Source organism: Tetrao urogallus (assembly GCF_951394365.1).
Source record: "Tetrao urogallus genome assembly, chromosome: Z".
Taxonomy (NCBI): domain Eukaryota; kingdom Metazoa; phylum Chordata; class Aves; order Galliformes; family Phasianidae; genus Tetrao; species Tetrao urogallus.
The window spans coordinates 35,745,165-35,758,822 of NC_136816.1; the positions used below are offsets into that span (position 1 = coordinate 35,745,165).

Consider the following 13,658-nt stretch of genomic DNA (forward strand, 5'->3'; position numbering starts at 1 on the left):
ATTTATTTATTTGTAGAGACCTAGAAATGATTCGGGAGTATACTGAAGACAGAGATAATCTGGAAAGACAAATTGAAATACTTCAGTAAGTTCTTAGCTGTTCCGATGTATTTTTAAGAAACATAACCTCTACATAGGCACAGGTAAACATTTCTATAGCTCTTCGAAAGACTGAGATGAGATTTGGAAAAAATTATCAAGTACTAAAATTGCTTCAGTTCTCACGGAAGGTAGTTAACTGATCTGTATAATTTCATCTTACATTTGCATTCTGTATACTTGAGACAGGTAGAATCATAGAAACACCAAGGTTGGAAAAGACCTCCAAGATCATCCAGTCCATCTACCCATCTGTCACCAATAGGCCTTGGATTAGTAGAAAATGGTGCTTGTCTCAGCTGTGCTGACACACCAGCATGACTACAGTGGAAAGCAGTGGCTTCCTTTCGTTATGGATGAAGCAGGAAATATAGCCCTTGGAATGACTTGGAAAAATATGGGCAAATTACTAGAAGTCATTTAGAATGCATATTTCCAATAAGAGATGAAAAATACATTGCTGCAATGGGGATGGATCATCAGCACAGACAAACCACCTCTTGGGACAGGGCACCTGCTGAGGTCAGGTCTGTCCACACAAGGCCAGCTGCTGCTGGTTGCTGAGCCCCTTGCTGCCCAACTCTCTGACACCATGAAGCTAGGCTGTCTCCCATCTGAGTTTTGTGTTTCTCTCAGATGTTTTCATTTAAGCTTCTCATTTCTTCAAAGAAAAAAAAGATGTATGAGATTCCACTTCTACAAATACATTTAGAAGGGTGAATTCATTTGGAATGGTTTTAGTTGCCTTTCTGATTTTTCCTTTTAGCCTAACATAGTTGTGCACCAGGCAACTACTGTACACTCCAATTTTTGGTAGCCTATCCATGTTCTGTTCATGCCTTCTAAAAACATATCTATTTTTTTCTCACTTCTAGTTACTGAAAGACTTAGGAAGACTTTATGGCACATTTTTTACGTTCAGTCATTTGTTTAAACAAAATTTCTTATCCCACATTAACCGTTACCATTCATCTACAGCAGAATAAAACATTTTCTTTTAAAATGCATATTTTTTTTCAAATTTTATTTGCTTAATTTGTATAGTTTTTAAGTTTAATTTGTTATACTTTTATAAGTTAAACTATATTTCCTTGTTAGATCAGCTAATAGAAAACTACATGACAGCAATGATGGTTTAAGAACTGCACTTGAAAACAGTTTCAGCAAGTTCAACAGATCATTGGTATGTAATTATAATTTTGCTATGTGTTATGAGTAGCTGTACTCAGCAAACTGAGCTACATTCAATGATCTTTCTGTGGGAGTACATTTGTGTGGTTGGATTTCAGTAGATTTTAAGGTGCAACAACAAAGCTTTTTCTCCAGCAAAGTTTTAGGTGCTTTAGAAAATACTGAATTTGTAACCAAATGTATCTGATGTGATGAACAGGTCAGCAGTTTCTTTCACAGCAAAGGAAATGTGTCTGAATTGTCTACATGGGAGCTCTTTAGCACTGAAAACATACATTTCTAGAAAACTACCTTCTTTGTAATTGATCTGAATCTAACTTCAACTTCTGTCCAGGCAAGTCAGTGGGGTAACAACTAACAGAAACTGTTGATAGTGGGGACCTCACCTCAGACCTTTTGTGCTTTTTTGGATTTTTTGGGGCCTTTTTGGAACTTTTATAGTATTAGAAAGCCTTCTAAACTTTAAAACTATTAATTGGGCAAACTCCTGAATCACTGGAAGAGCAAATAACTGTTGAAAAATAATTTAGACAGAATAATGGTTCTACAGTAACAGTGCTGGACAGAAAGATTGAAGATAGAATTTTCTTCTGACATGCCCCAAAACATACACAAGGAAAGCAAATTCTATCTCATCTAGAGACATTTCTTTTTCGCTCTAGCAGACAACACATAATCAATGTAATAATCCTTTTGGAAATTCCTTTTTTTTTTTTTTTTTTTTTTGGATGGTTGGATGAGGCCAGCAAGTCCAGCGTCCAACATTAAGGCAGCAATGGAACCTAAGTGGTGCATGTAGTAGCCTTTGGACATCTAGTCCTGTTTAAAGAATGAAGCTTATTTAAAAATAAGTGGTTGGATATACATGAAAATGTACAGTAGTCATTTTGTCGATAAACACTTTAATCATGATGAATTTGATGTTTATATTATGTTCATAAAACTTGTTATGCATTTATTATTTATCTATTGCAGCGGTTAGCAAATACCTCACCGGGAAGTACTATTTCTAGAAGCAGTCCCAAATGTAGTGGTGGACAGTCTCCTCTGAACCCGCGTTATGACAGGTAAGCCAGATTTGCTTCTACTAAATTTAAAAAGACTAGGTCATCACAAATGTCTTAGAAGATCAAATACTGTCGAACAAAAGAGAAAATAATTCTTCCTGATTTAGAAAAAATATGTAGCAATAGCACAAGATCCATAGTATGGTGAATTCAACAGCAATGTTTTCAATGACATCAGCAAGTTCAGGAAAATTTTATTTAGTGGTAATGGTGAGTGGTGAATGGAGAATTCAGACAACCTCTTGATGTTTTTAGTTTAAGTCTAAATGTCCCCTCCTTCCTCTGTTACATATGTAACAAATATTGCTACTGGTCAGAGTATCTTTGGGTTCACACCTACTGAATGAAAGTCCTTGAATCATAGAATCATAGAATCGCTCAGGTTGGAAAAGACCTTCAAGATCATCAAGTCTAACCGCAGCATAACCAAACTACCCTACCTCTAACAAATCATCTGTCTAAATCATGTTCCTGAGCACCATAGTCAGAAAATTTTAAAACACATCCAAGGCTGGTGACTCAACTATCTCTCTGGGGAGCCTGTTGCAGTGCTTAACAACCCTTTCTGTAAAGAAGTTCTTTCTGATATCCAACCTAAACCTTCCCTTGTGCAACGTGAGGCCTTTTCCCTTTGTCCTGTCACCTGTCACCAGTGGGAGGAGACCAACCCTGCTCTCACTGCAATCACCATTCAGGTATTTGAAGAGAGCAATAGGGTCTCCCCTCAGCCTCCTTTTCCCCAGACTAAATAGCCCCAGTTTCTTCAGTCGCTCCTTGCAGGGTGCTTTCTCCAAGCGCTTCACCAGCTTTGTTGCCATTCTTTGATGAGATCATATTCAGGTCATTGTAGAGGCTCTCACTGATATTACAGAGGTCTGGATTCAACTTCGAGTGCTTTAGATCATGCTATGTGAAATTTTTATTTCATTTTTGTTATTTGAAATAACTGGAAATGCCATTAAGAATTTGTGTCCATATTCAATTCATAAATTCTTTTACCTTATTCTTTTTGTGTTACTTCAAACCCTACATTGATAGTAGCCTGTATTTTATGTTTTTCCAATGAGACAAAAATCTTTAGTAGGGATTAAGTTGGCTTCTGCTTTGCAGTAATAATATCCACATTTGTTCAGAAGTGCTATTCTATTATCTTTGTGTGTTTGCAGGCTATAAAATTTTGCTTGTAACAAATTGATCCCTTCTGTTAAATGCAGATAATACCTGTTTCCCTCTGTTGAGAAATTTTGAGAGATGCAATCATATCAAAGTTGTATATTAGATTGAATAATTTTCTGAAGTTGAGGAAAAATTAACTAAAATCTCTCTGGATGTTTAGAATATACAATCACAGAATATCCCAAGTTGGAAGGGATCCACAATAATCATCAATTCCAACCCCAGGCTCCACAGAGGACTATTCAAACACCAATAATCTTTCACATGTGACAGCTCTGGGCCATGCCCACTACCCTGGGCAGGCTGTTCCATGCCTACTTCTGTTCCGCAGAACTTGTTCCTAACCCCCAGCTGCCCTCCCCTCACGCATCTCCATCGGCTCCATCAGCAGAGCTCAGCGCTGCCCCTCCGCTCCCTGTGAGGAGCTGCAGCCGCCATCAGGCCTCCCCTCAGCTCCTCTGCTCTGGGCTGAGCGCACCCAGAGACCTCAGCTGCTCAGAATCATGGAATCACAGAACTGTAGGGGTTAAAAGGGGCCTCTGGTGATCATCCAGTCCAAATGATATGATGCTAACTTAAACCAATATGAAATAGGAATTTTCTCCCTTCCTGGACAACCAAAGTACACAGCTCCTCACACGCTATGCCATCAGACCCTTCTGCATTTCTGTGGCCCTCCTTTGCACCCTCTCTAATAGCATCTTGTGTTGTGGCACCCAGAGCTGCATCCAGCTTGTGAGGCTACACAGCACAGAGCAGAATGGGGCAACCGCCTTTCCTCACCCGGCTCTTTTGGTCCTGATATGCAGATCTGGCTACGAGGCCTCACTGTTGGCTCACATTCAAATTGCAACCAACCAGAACACAATAATTACTTTTTTCAGTGCCGTTCTCCAGCCCCTCACTCCACAGTCTGCACACAGAGCCAGGGCTGCCCCATTCTAGATGCCCAACACTTGCTGTTTCTCATGCTGAGAGTCACCACCCTCAAATTTGTCCAGATCTTCCTGCAAGGCCTTTCTACCCCCAAGGAAGTCAGCGCTCCTACCAGCTTAGCACCATCCACAAATTTACTTATTACAACTTCCATATTTTTATTGGAATCAACATTAAAGAGAAATGGCCTTAAAATGAAGCCCTTCATAATCCCATTGGTGACAAGCAGGGCAACTCTCAGGCCATAGCCTCTCCTCAACCAATACAGCCAAGTTCTGGTTGTCATGGGACAGATGCCATTGCCATGGCCTGCCAATCGCTATAAATACAGGGACCCTGACAACAGAACACCACTTGCTGAAAATCTTGTGGTGAGGAAGCAGAGGCTTGAGATTAGGAGCTCCTTAGATAGACCCTTCCCTCCCACTGTGGGAACTTTGTCTTCTAGAGAGCAGCAGCGAGCCTGAGTCAATGGAAGTAGACCCACCAGAAAGTGCTGTTAAGCCCATAGAGGTGGACCTACCTCCAGAGGATGAACTGATAGATCCAGCTCCATAAGGCCCGGGCAAGCATTATGTTTGTCTGAAGACGTTGCTATATCCATTGGCAGCGCAGCAGGCGTTCTCGATTTCCATCTCGACATTGAAGAGTCACCATTCGCCAGAGAGTCCCTGGGCCCCTGCTGCTCTCTAGAACTCCTTCTTCCCTACCGCCATCCTCATTCTTCCTCAAGACCTCTCACTTAGTTTAGTAGTGTCCTTCCAGGCAACTTTAGAAGAGAGTTTATGTGGTAGGAATAAAACTTAATGGCTATGATTAGGCATGTTATTAGAAATGATTTAGTAGTGTCAAAAGACAAAAAGAGATGCGTCTCAAAATCTGCTAGTTTTCAGTAGATTGTTACCTGATAGCAGATTATCATTTTGAAATATTGATTTGTATTCAAACATGTTATAAGTGATTTACATTAGTAAGTACCTTTTTTCTTCTTTAGCTGTGCAATGCACCTAGATCTAACTTGCTTGAAGTGCATATGAAGATCCTAGTAATGAATCCCTGCTTCAGGGAGGCTGAAAATTCACTAATAAAGGCTTTTATTTCAGTGAATTCCTGTCAAGCTTATAGCATGCACCCTTCATTTGTATTTCGCTGATTTGCTATAGGCTAGCAAGTAGGTGAATATAAAGAGCACGAATACTGTGATATTTCACAACAAAGATAGCATTTGTTCCTTTCATTATTCATTAGCCTGCAAATATGAAAATTAGACAGTTCAGCATGTTATTGCGTGGTACAATGAAGTCCCTAAAAACCATATATTTTGGCTCTTCTGTGGTGTGCACTGGAAGGACCCAGCCTCTCTGGCAGCAGTCTTTATAGACTGTTATTGATACTGTCTATTCTAGCAGTGAGGTACTTCTCATCTGTTCCCATAGGACAGAGCGAAACTGATTCTTTTTGGCATATAAATTAACAAACATTATTACAGAGATTTATGCATTAAGTTTGTAATCTGAGTATCAAGAACTGTGTTTAAAAAAAAAAAATTATAAATGCAAAATAAGGTAGTACCATATGTGTTAAATGTTATAGTTAGCATTTGTAGGTGTTCAGCCTTCAGGTGTTCTAGAATGGTGTAGATTTTGTTGGAAAACAAAACAAAACAAAACCAAAACCAAAACAATTGTAAAAGAAATTTATTTGTTCTGTTGTTTTTATTTTGCAATGCTTGCTTTGTAGGTCATCTCCATCTTGTGTGGATGAAGATTATGATTCTTTAGCCCTTTGTGACCCAATGCAAAGAATAAACTGTGAAGTTGACAGCTTACCTGAGAGCTGTTTTGACAGTGGTTTGTCCACCCTGAGAGATTCAAACGAGTATGATTCAGAGGTGGAATACAGGCATCAAAGAATTTCTCAAAGACCACAGTGTATGCAAGAAAACTATGGCGATGATGCTTCTGATACAGATGTAAGTATTAACTGCCTCACTAGGAAGCAGCTTGAAGGCAAGAATGAGATGGATATTTGCCGAATTACCATATAGAACTGAGTATGTGGGTTACATGTGGATTTTTTTTGTTTGTTTAATAAGCTTTGAAATTATTGCCTTTTTTTCATCAAGAGTGGCCTTGAACACCTCCAGGGTAGGGTCATCCAGAACTTTTTTGGGCAGGCTGTTTCAGTGCTTCACACCTTTTCTCCAAGTGAAGGATTTCTTCTAACATCTAACCTAAACTTCCCCTTTTTCAGGTTAAATTCCTTCCCCTTGTCCTATCACTATATACCTGTGTGAAAGGCTAATCCCCCTCCTGTTTCTAAGCTTCTTTCAAGAACTGAACAATCCCATTGAGATCTTCCTGGAGTCTTCTCCAAGTGAAACAATCCTGGCTCCCTCAACCTTTCATAGCAGAGGTGCACCAGTCCTCTAATTATCTTTGTGTCCTTCCTCTTGACCCTCTCCAACAGCTCCACATCCTTCCTGTGCTGGGGACCCCAGGCACAGTGTTCCAGATGGGGCCTCACAAGGGCAGAACAGAGATAGACAATCACCTCCCTCTCCATGCTTTCAGCCCTTCTTTTGGTGCAGCTCAGGATACCATTGGCCTCCCAGGCTGCAAGTGCACCCCGCTTGCACATTTAAAATTTTTCATCTACCAGAACCCTGAAGTCCTTCTTGGCAGGGCTGCTATCAAGGAGTTCATCTCCCAGTCTGTACTTGTATCTAAGATTGCCCCAATTCTTGTACTTGGCTTTATTGAACATCATTAAAGTCTCGTGATCCCATTTTTCAAGCCTGTCTACATTCCTCTGAATGGCATCCCTGTCTTCTGTTGTATTTGCTGCACCACTCAGTGTCATCAGCAAAATTACTGAGGATACACAATCTCACGGTCTAAGTCATTGATAAAAATCTTGCAAAGCACTGGTCCCAAGACAGAACCCTGAAGGGTGCTGCTCGTGACTGGTTTTCCAACTGGATATAGAGAAATTGATAACAACTCTGCCTACAAGCATCCAGCCAATTCTTTATCCGCTTAGTAGTCCACCCTTCAAATCCATCTCCCTCCAATCTAAAGACACGACTTCATGTAAGACTGTGTCAAAGGTCTTGCATAAGTTCAGGCAGTCTACATCAGTTGCCTTTCCTTTGTCCACCAAAGCCATCACTCCATAGTAGAAGGCCAGAGAAGTTTGTGGAACCAAGAAGTTCATATTCAGAATTTGCTAGTGTCTTCACGGTGCAAAAAGGAACATGTAGGAGAATACTGAAATGCATCCTCTATATGAGTTGTCCTTTGAACTTGCTGTTGAAGTAGTTATTAGTGTTATTTATTCGGTTTAGATAGTATGTGACTTAAACAGCTGTTTAAATTCTCACAAGGAAGAAGAGAAAAATCAAAGTTTCAGCCAGAATTGCACAGTTGAATTAGGTTTGTTATTTAATCCAAACTGCTAAAAAAAAAGGTTTCAATCAGTTTTAGCTGTATCATTGCAAGCAGAAAGCATATTTTTGCACTGAACTTAACATGTTGACTTATACTTTCAGGTTCCTGAGATCAGGGATGAAGAAGCGTACAGTCCTGATAACAGCAGTACAATATTAGACTGGAAATCCTCAAGACCAGTAAGTCGAAGCAGCTCAGTTGCTTCAACAAGGAAATACATATCTGCTCTGACTCCTCAGGTAACCAGTTCTCTAGGAATAAAAACAAAACAACAAAACAAAAAAAAACAAGCAAACAAAAAATGAACTGTATTTTAATTAGTTTTATATGAGATTAATCAGGGCTTTTTTTTTTTTTCTTTTCCTTTTTTTTTTTTCAGTCAGATGCAACAGAATGTACTCCAAAATATCCAAGTTCAGAGAAGGCTTACAAGATTGTTCTTGCTGGAGATGCAGCAGTGGGAAAATCTAGTTTCCTTATGAGACTTTGCAAGAATGAATTTAGAGGCAATACCAGTGCAACCCTTGGTACTGTTGTTGTTCTTCTTAAATACTAAATTGAATATTACTATTGTTATACAAAGGCAGTGGATGAAAAGATTACCTCCTATGATTGCTGAGTTTTTCTAAGTATACTTGCAGTCTTCAGATGGTGAGAATTAAAGCATAGAACTGACAAACTGGTATTTGGAGTGGATAATGGGATAGAACTCTGATCTAGTCATTCTTTGTGAAGCCCAAAGTCTATTGCTGAACAAATCAAAGTACCAATAAAGGGAGTTTCAATGAATGAACTTAGAATTTATGTCCAGGCTTTTTCACGGTATTTGTGGCCATCTGGTCTTCTCATTCTTTAGTCTTGCACAATATTCTTTGATCTTGTATTGTTCTTTATCTCCATTTCTTCAAAATGTCATTGAAGCTGGAGGGATTTCTGACTGGCTTATTATGTATATTTTTCTAGCTGCCAGATGACAAACTTGACTTACTGTTTCCAAAGACTGAATTCTGCTTTCTAATCTAGTCATAGTTGTGTATTTGTTTTACTGACTCAAACTTAGGATTTTTGTTATATTTTTGTTATAATTTATTTTTCCCTTTGTTGGGATTTGAAATAAAGTCTGTCTTATAAAATATTTTCACTTATAGGAGAATTTTGCAAAATGAAGCACAGATGGGACTTGTTTGTTGACCATAATGCTAAATTTGTATCAATGTTTCTGGGAAAATATCTGGTTGTAATATTCCTTTAAATGTTTTTCTAAAGACAAATTAAATATGTATTTCTATATTCAGGGGATTACTGCAGTTCAGCGCTATATGAGTGGATCTGTCGATCTAGTACAAGCCACGTAGTTTGAGATAGCTGCTATATGCTCTTATATGCAGCATAACTTTCTGTGGATTTTTTAAGGTTGTTGATGTTTTTTCTCAGACTATATAAATTATGCTTTTCAGGTGTCGATTTTCAAATGAAAAGGTTAATTGTTGATGGAGAACCTACAGTGCTACAATTATGGGACACAGCTGGGCAGGAGAGGTTGGTGACTGCCTGCAACTTAAGTCATTTCAGTGTTTCTGTTTTTTTCTAAGTTAAATTTGGATTTTTTTCATCTAGATTTTTATCTTGTTCCTATGTTTGTTCTTACAGATCTTCCTGTCTGATAGTTTATATTTGAGATTACTAAGTATGCAACTAAAGTTCTTCAATTTTCTACGTAGAATTTTCACGAAATCTTGTATCACTTGTAGAGCCATTACGTTATTGACATCTTGTAGGGCTCATTACAAGTTTAATATAAGATTTTGGAAGTCATAGAATCATAGAATCACCAAGGTTAGAAAAGACCTCTCTGATCATCGAGTCCAACTGTCTACATATCACCAATATTTTCCACTAAACCATGTCCCTCAGTGCAACATCTAAATATTTCTTGGAAACCTCCTGGATCAGTGACTCCACCACCTCCTGGGCAACCCTGGGAGTGCCTCACCACTCTCAGAGAAGAACTACTTCTTAATATCCCACCTGAACTACCTCTGGTGTAACTTGAGTCCATTCCCTCTAGTCCTACTGCTAGTTGCATGGGAGAAGAGGCCAACTCCCACCTCACTACAACCTCCCTTCAGGTAGTTATAGAGGGCAATAAGATCACCCCTGAGTCTCCTCTTCTGCAGATGAGATAATCCCATCTCCTCGAGCTGCTTCACGTCAGGCTTGTGCTCCAGACTCTTCTCTGGTGTCACTGCCCTTTGAACATGCTCCAGGGCCTCAGTGTCTTTCCTGTAGTGAGAGGCCCAAAACTGAACGCAGTACTTGAAGTGCGACCTCAGCAGTGCTGAGTTCAGAGGGATGATCACTTCCCTGCTCCTTCTGGTAATGCTCTTTCTGATAGAAGCCAGGATGCCATTGGCCTTCTTGGCCACTTAGGCACACTGCTGGCTCACGTTCAGCTGAGCATCAACCAATACCCCTAGGTCCATTTCCTCTACACTGTCTTCCAGCCACTCTTCCCCAAGCCTGTAGCATTGCTTGGGGTTGTTGTGGCTAAAGTGCAGGACCTGCACTTGATCTTGTTGAGCTTTATTTCGCTGACCTCAGCCCAGCAATCCAACCTGTTCAGATCCCTCATTAGGGCCTTCCTGCCTGAGGCAGATCAACACTTCCTGCTGACTTGATGTCATCTGCAAACTTTCTGAGGGTGCACTCAGTGCCCTCACCCAGGTCATCAGTAAGATACTGAACAGGACAAATCCACGTCATTTTTATCTGTTCAGTGGCAAAGCTCTGTACTGGTCTGTGTATATTTACTTTTACCTAAAAGAGTGCTTATGGGACATAGGAAGTTGGAGACACATTTATTCTCCTCCCACGTAATAAATTTGTGAAGAATATTTTAATGTGTAATGTAATTACCTAGTTGTTGTACAGTTGCTAAGTAGACTCTCCTATGTTAAAAGACGATTATAACTGGTGAATTAATTCCTGGAGTTAATTCCTGGAAGTTTACTGCTTCATATTTTTTTCAAATGTAGCAGAGTAATCCACTCTGCTGCGCTCTGCAGTGTAACTCCTTAGCCTTACACAAGTCTTTCTTTTCCCTTGAAAGATTCCGAAGTATTGCTAAATCGTACTTCAGAAGAGCAGATGGTGTCTTACTCTTATATGATGTAACATGTGAAAAAAGCTTTCTTAATGTGCGAGAATGGGTTGATATGATTGGGGTAAGTATCTTAAATATCTGCAACTTTAAAACTATGTTTCATTGCTCTAATGTCTGACTGTCTGAAAAAAGAAGGTATGGAAATCTTATTCTTTGCTTTAGAATTCCAGAGACCTTTTAGATTGTTTTGTTCAATAGGTAAAACTTGTGTAACTCAAGAATTAGCCAAACTGCAGTCTCCTGTGTAAGTGCAAACTAAATGGAAATTCTAATTTATTAAAGTATATTCTGATATGCTTAGTGTAAAATGAAAGCAGTTTTAATATGAAAGATCATCACTGTTCCCATTCACTTCCTTTTGGAAGAAACATGAGAGCCCATTTCAGATACCTTCCTGTGGATGGCTTGACTATTCCTTGGAGCTCCTGCATTTTAAATCAGTATATTAAATTCTTTAAACTAGCTATTCTCCAGCTGAAATTTTCAGTATTTCTATCTGCTACTACTTGCTTATTTTAATACAAATTTGTATTTGATGAAAAGAATTTTTCTATTGTGCCACAGTTGTTTAATTGGAGGGAAAATGTAAGCAAAATTCCTCTTCCTAAGGCTTTTTTCTTTTTTTTTAATAGTAAAATAGAAGTTGATCTCTCTTCCCACAGTAGTTTTATCATAAAGCATTTAGATATGATAACTATTTCTGCTAGAACATTAAATTCATGGTTGTGTAACAGAGTTTATGAGTATGGATGCATATCTCTGCAGGCTGATGTTTAAACTGGCTTCTTGAAGTATGTACTCTCTCTGAACAGTTGTGTAACATAAAATGATGTGTTTTTTGTTAATACATAGGAATTTTTGTGGGAAGGAAGTCACTATGACATGATGCTAGCTAACTTTTTTTATTCTGAGAATTTTAGCAATAAGGAAAAGAAATTTCTTTACAGGATGCAACTCATGAGAATATTCCAATTATGATGGTAGGAAATAAAGCAGATCTTCGCCAAGCAGTTACAGAACAAGGGCAAAAATGTGTACCTATAAGCTATGGAGAAAAGCTGGCTATGGTAAGAACAATGACTGTCTTTTCAGTATAAAATGGTTTTTATAACTTAATCTTGAAACTCTGTGAATAACTTGTAAACAAAAGTCATTTACTGGTCACTTGTTCAGATCTAGTTATTAGAATTCATGAACAATTTTCATGAAAGCTTCTTTTCATGGTGCTTGCTGAGCTAAATTTTGCCTCAGTGCAGCTAAGCTGAACTTTTTTATTTTCTGGGGTATTCTTCTCAGCTTTCATGTTTCTAAGGTGAATGGACCAGGAGACAAAGTTTTTTAACCTCCAAATAGAATTTTGCCACTGAAATGAAGCACATTAGTAGGCAGATGAGAATCTTAACCTCGCTTAGAATCATATAATATGTTGAGTTCTAAGGACCCACAAGGATTATCAAATCCATCTCCTGCCTCCACATCTAATCATCCAAAATTCAAACTGTATTTCTGAGAGCATTGTCCATATTTTTCTGGAATTCTGGGAGGATTGGTGCCATGACCACTGTAAATGGGAATCTTTTCCAATTGCTGTGGTTTCATCCAGATGGACAGCTGAATTCACAGCTACTCTTGAAGGAAGTGGGAAGGAGTAAATATGATGGAAAAAGAAGGCTTATGTCTTGAGATAAGGATAATTTAACTAAAGGGAAAATAAGGAAAAAAAATCAACCATGCAAAAGCCATGCAGAAGCAGAGACTGAGAGTGAGCACACTTCTTCTGTATTTCCCATTAGTAAGCAGTTTCTGACCATGTCTTGGGAAGCAGGGCCTCCATATGAATAGCAGTTTTTTAGGAGAACTGATTTTTTTCATAAGAAGAAGTCCCCTCTGACCTGCCCTTCTTTTTTCCCCCCTTTTCCTCATTTTATTGCTGAGGATGACATATGGTATGGTATGACATATTCTACTTTGTTTGGATCAGCTGTCCTCAACTTAATGGTTTTGCTTGGAGTAATTTGGAGATAGTCTTAATGCTGTGCCAGTGTTGTTCAGCAATAATAAAACATTGGTGTGATATCAACACTCTTCTTGCTACAAATGTAGAGCACAGTGCAGTGTGGGCTGCTGTGTGGAAGGTTAACTCCATCTCATCCAGACCAAATACACCAATATGAACTTCATGCGATGTAGTTCCATGCCATTCCCTTGGATTCTGTCAGTGTCACACAGAGCAGAGCTCAATGCTTCCTCTCCTCTCCATGTGAAGAGCTGCAGCTACGTTCAGGCCTCCCCTCAGCCTGCCCTGCTCTGGGCTGAACACACATGCAAGGACCTCAGCCACTTCAAATAGTTCTTCTCTAGACTCTTCGCCATCTTGCTGTTCTTCTAAATTGCTTGTACAATTTATTGTAGGACAGGTAGCATGGCTGATAATTATGGCTGATAATTACGGAATCATGTTTCTGGTTAAGCTGTAGGTTGAACTAGAACACTGGAATGATGTAGATTATGAGTGGGTAACGGGCTGAATTCAGTAACCTGTCCTAGCAACTCTTTCTATTTTGGAGTCTTCTGGAC

At 39.1% G+C, this 13,658-nt stretch overlaps 1 protein-coding gene across 1 annotated transcript in view; it reads left to right on the forward strand.

Moving 5' to 3' along the window:
- RASEF (RAS and EF-hand domain containing) overlaps nt 1-13,658 on the forward strand; it is a gene marked incomplete at both ends in the record, with an annotated part of 36,890 nt that overhangs the window by 20,737 nt on the left and 2,495 nt on the right. Inside the window, 9 exons of the mRNA XM_079548652.1 lie at nt 17-85; nt 1,198-1,282; nt 2,266-2,357; nt 6,210-6,441; nt 8,020-8,157; nt 8,298-8,445; nt 9,376-9,457; nt 11,028-11,142; nt 12,029-12,148. Of these exons, the coding sequence (XP_079404778.1) occupies nt 17-85; nt 1,198-1,282; nt 2,266-2,357; nt 6,210-6,441; nt 8,020-8,157; nt 8,298-8,445; nt 9,376-9,457; nt 11,028-11,142; nt 12,029-12,148 (1,081 nt within the window). The remainder of the gene's footprint in view (nt 1-16; nt 86-1,197; nt 1,283-2,265; nt 2,358-6,209; nt 6,442-8,019; nt 8,158-8,297; nt 8,446-9,375; nt 9,458-11,027; nt 11,143-12,028; nt 12,149-13,658) is intronic.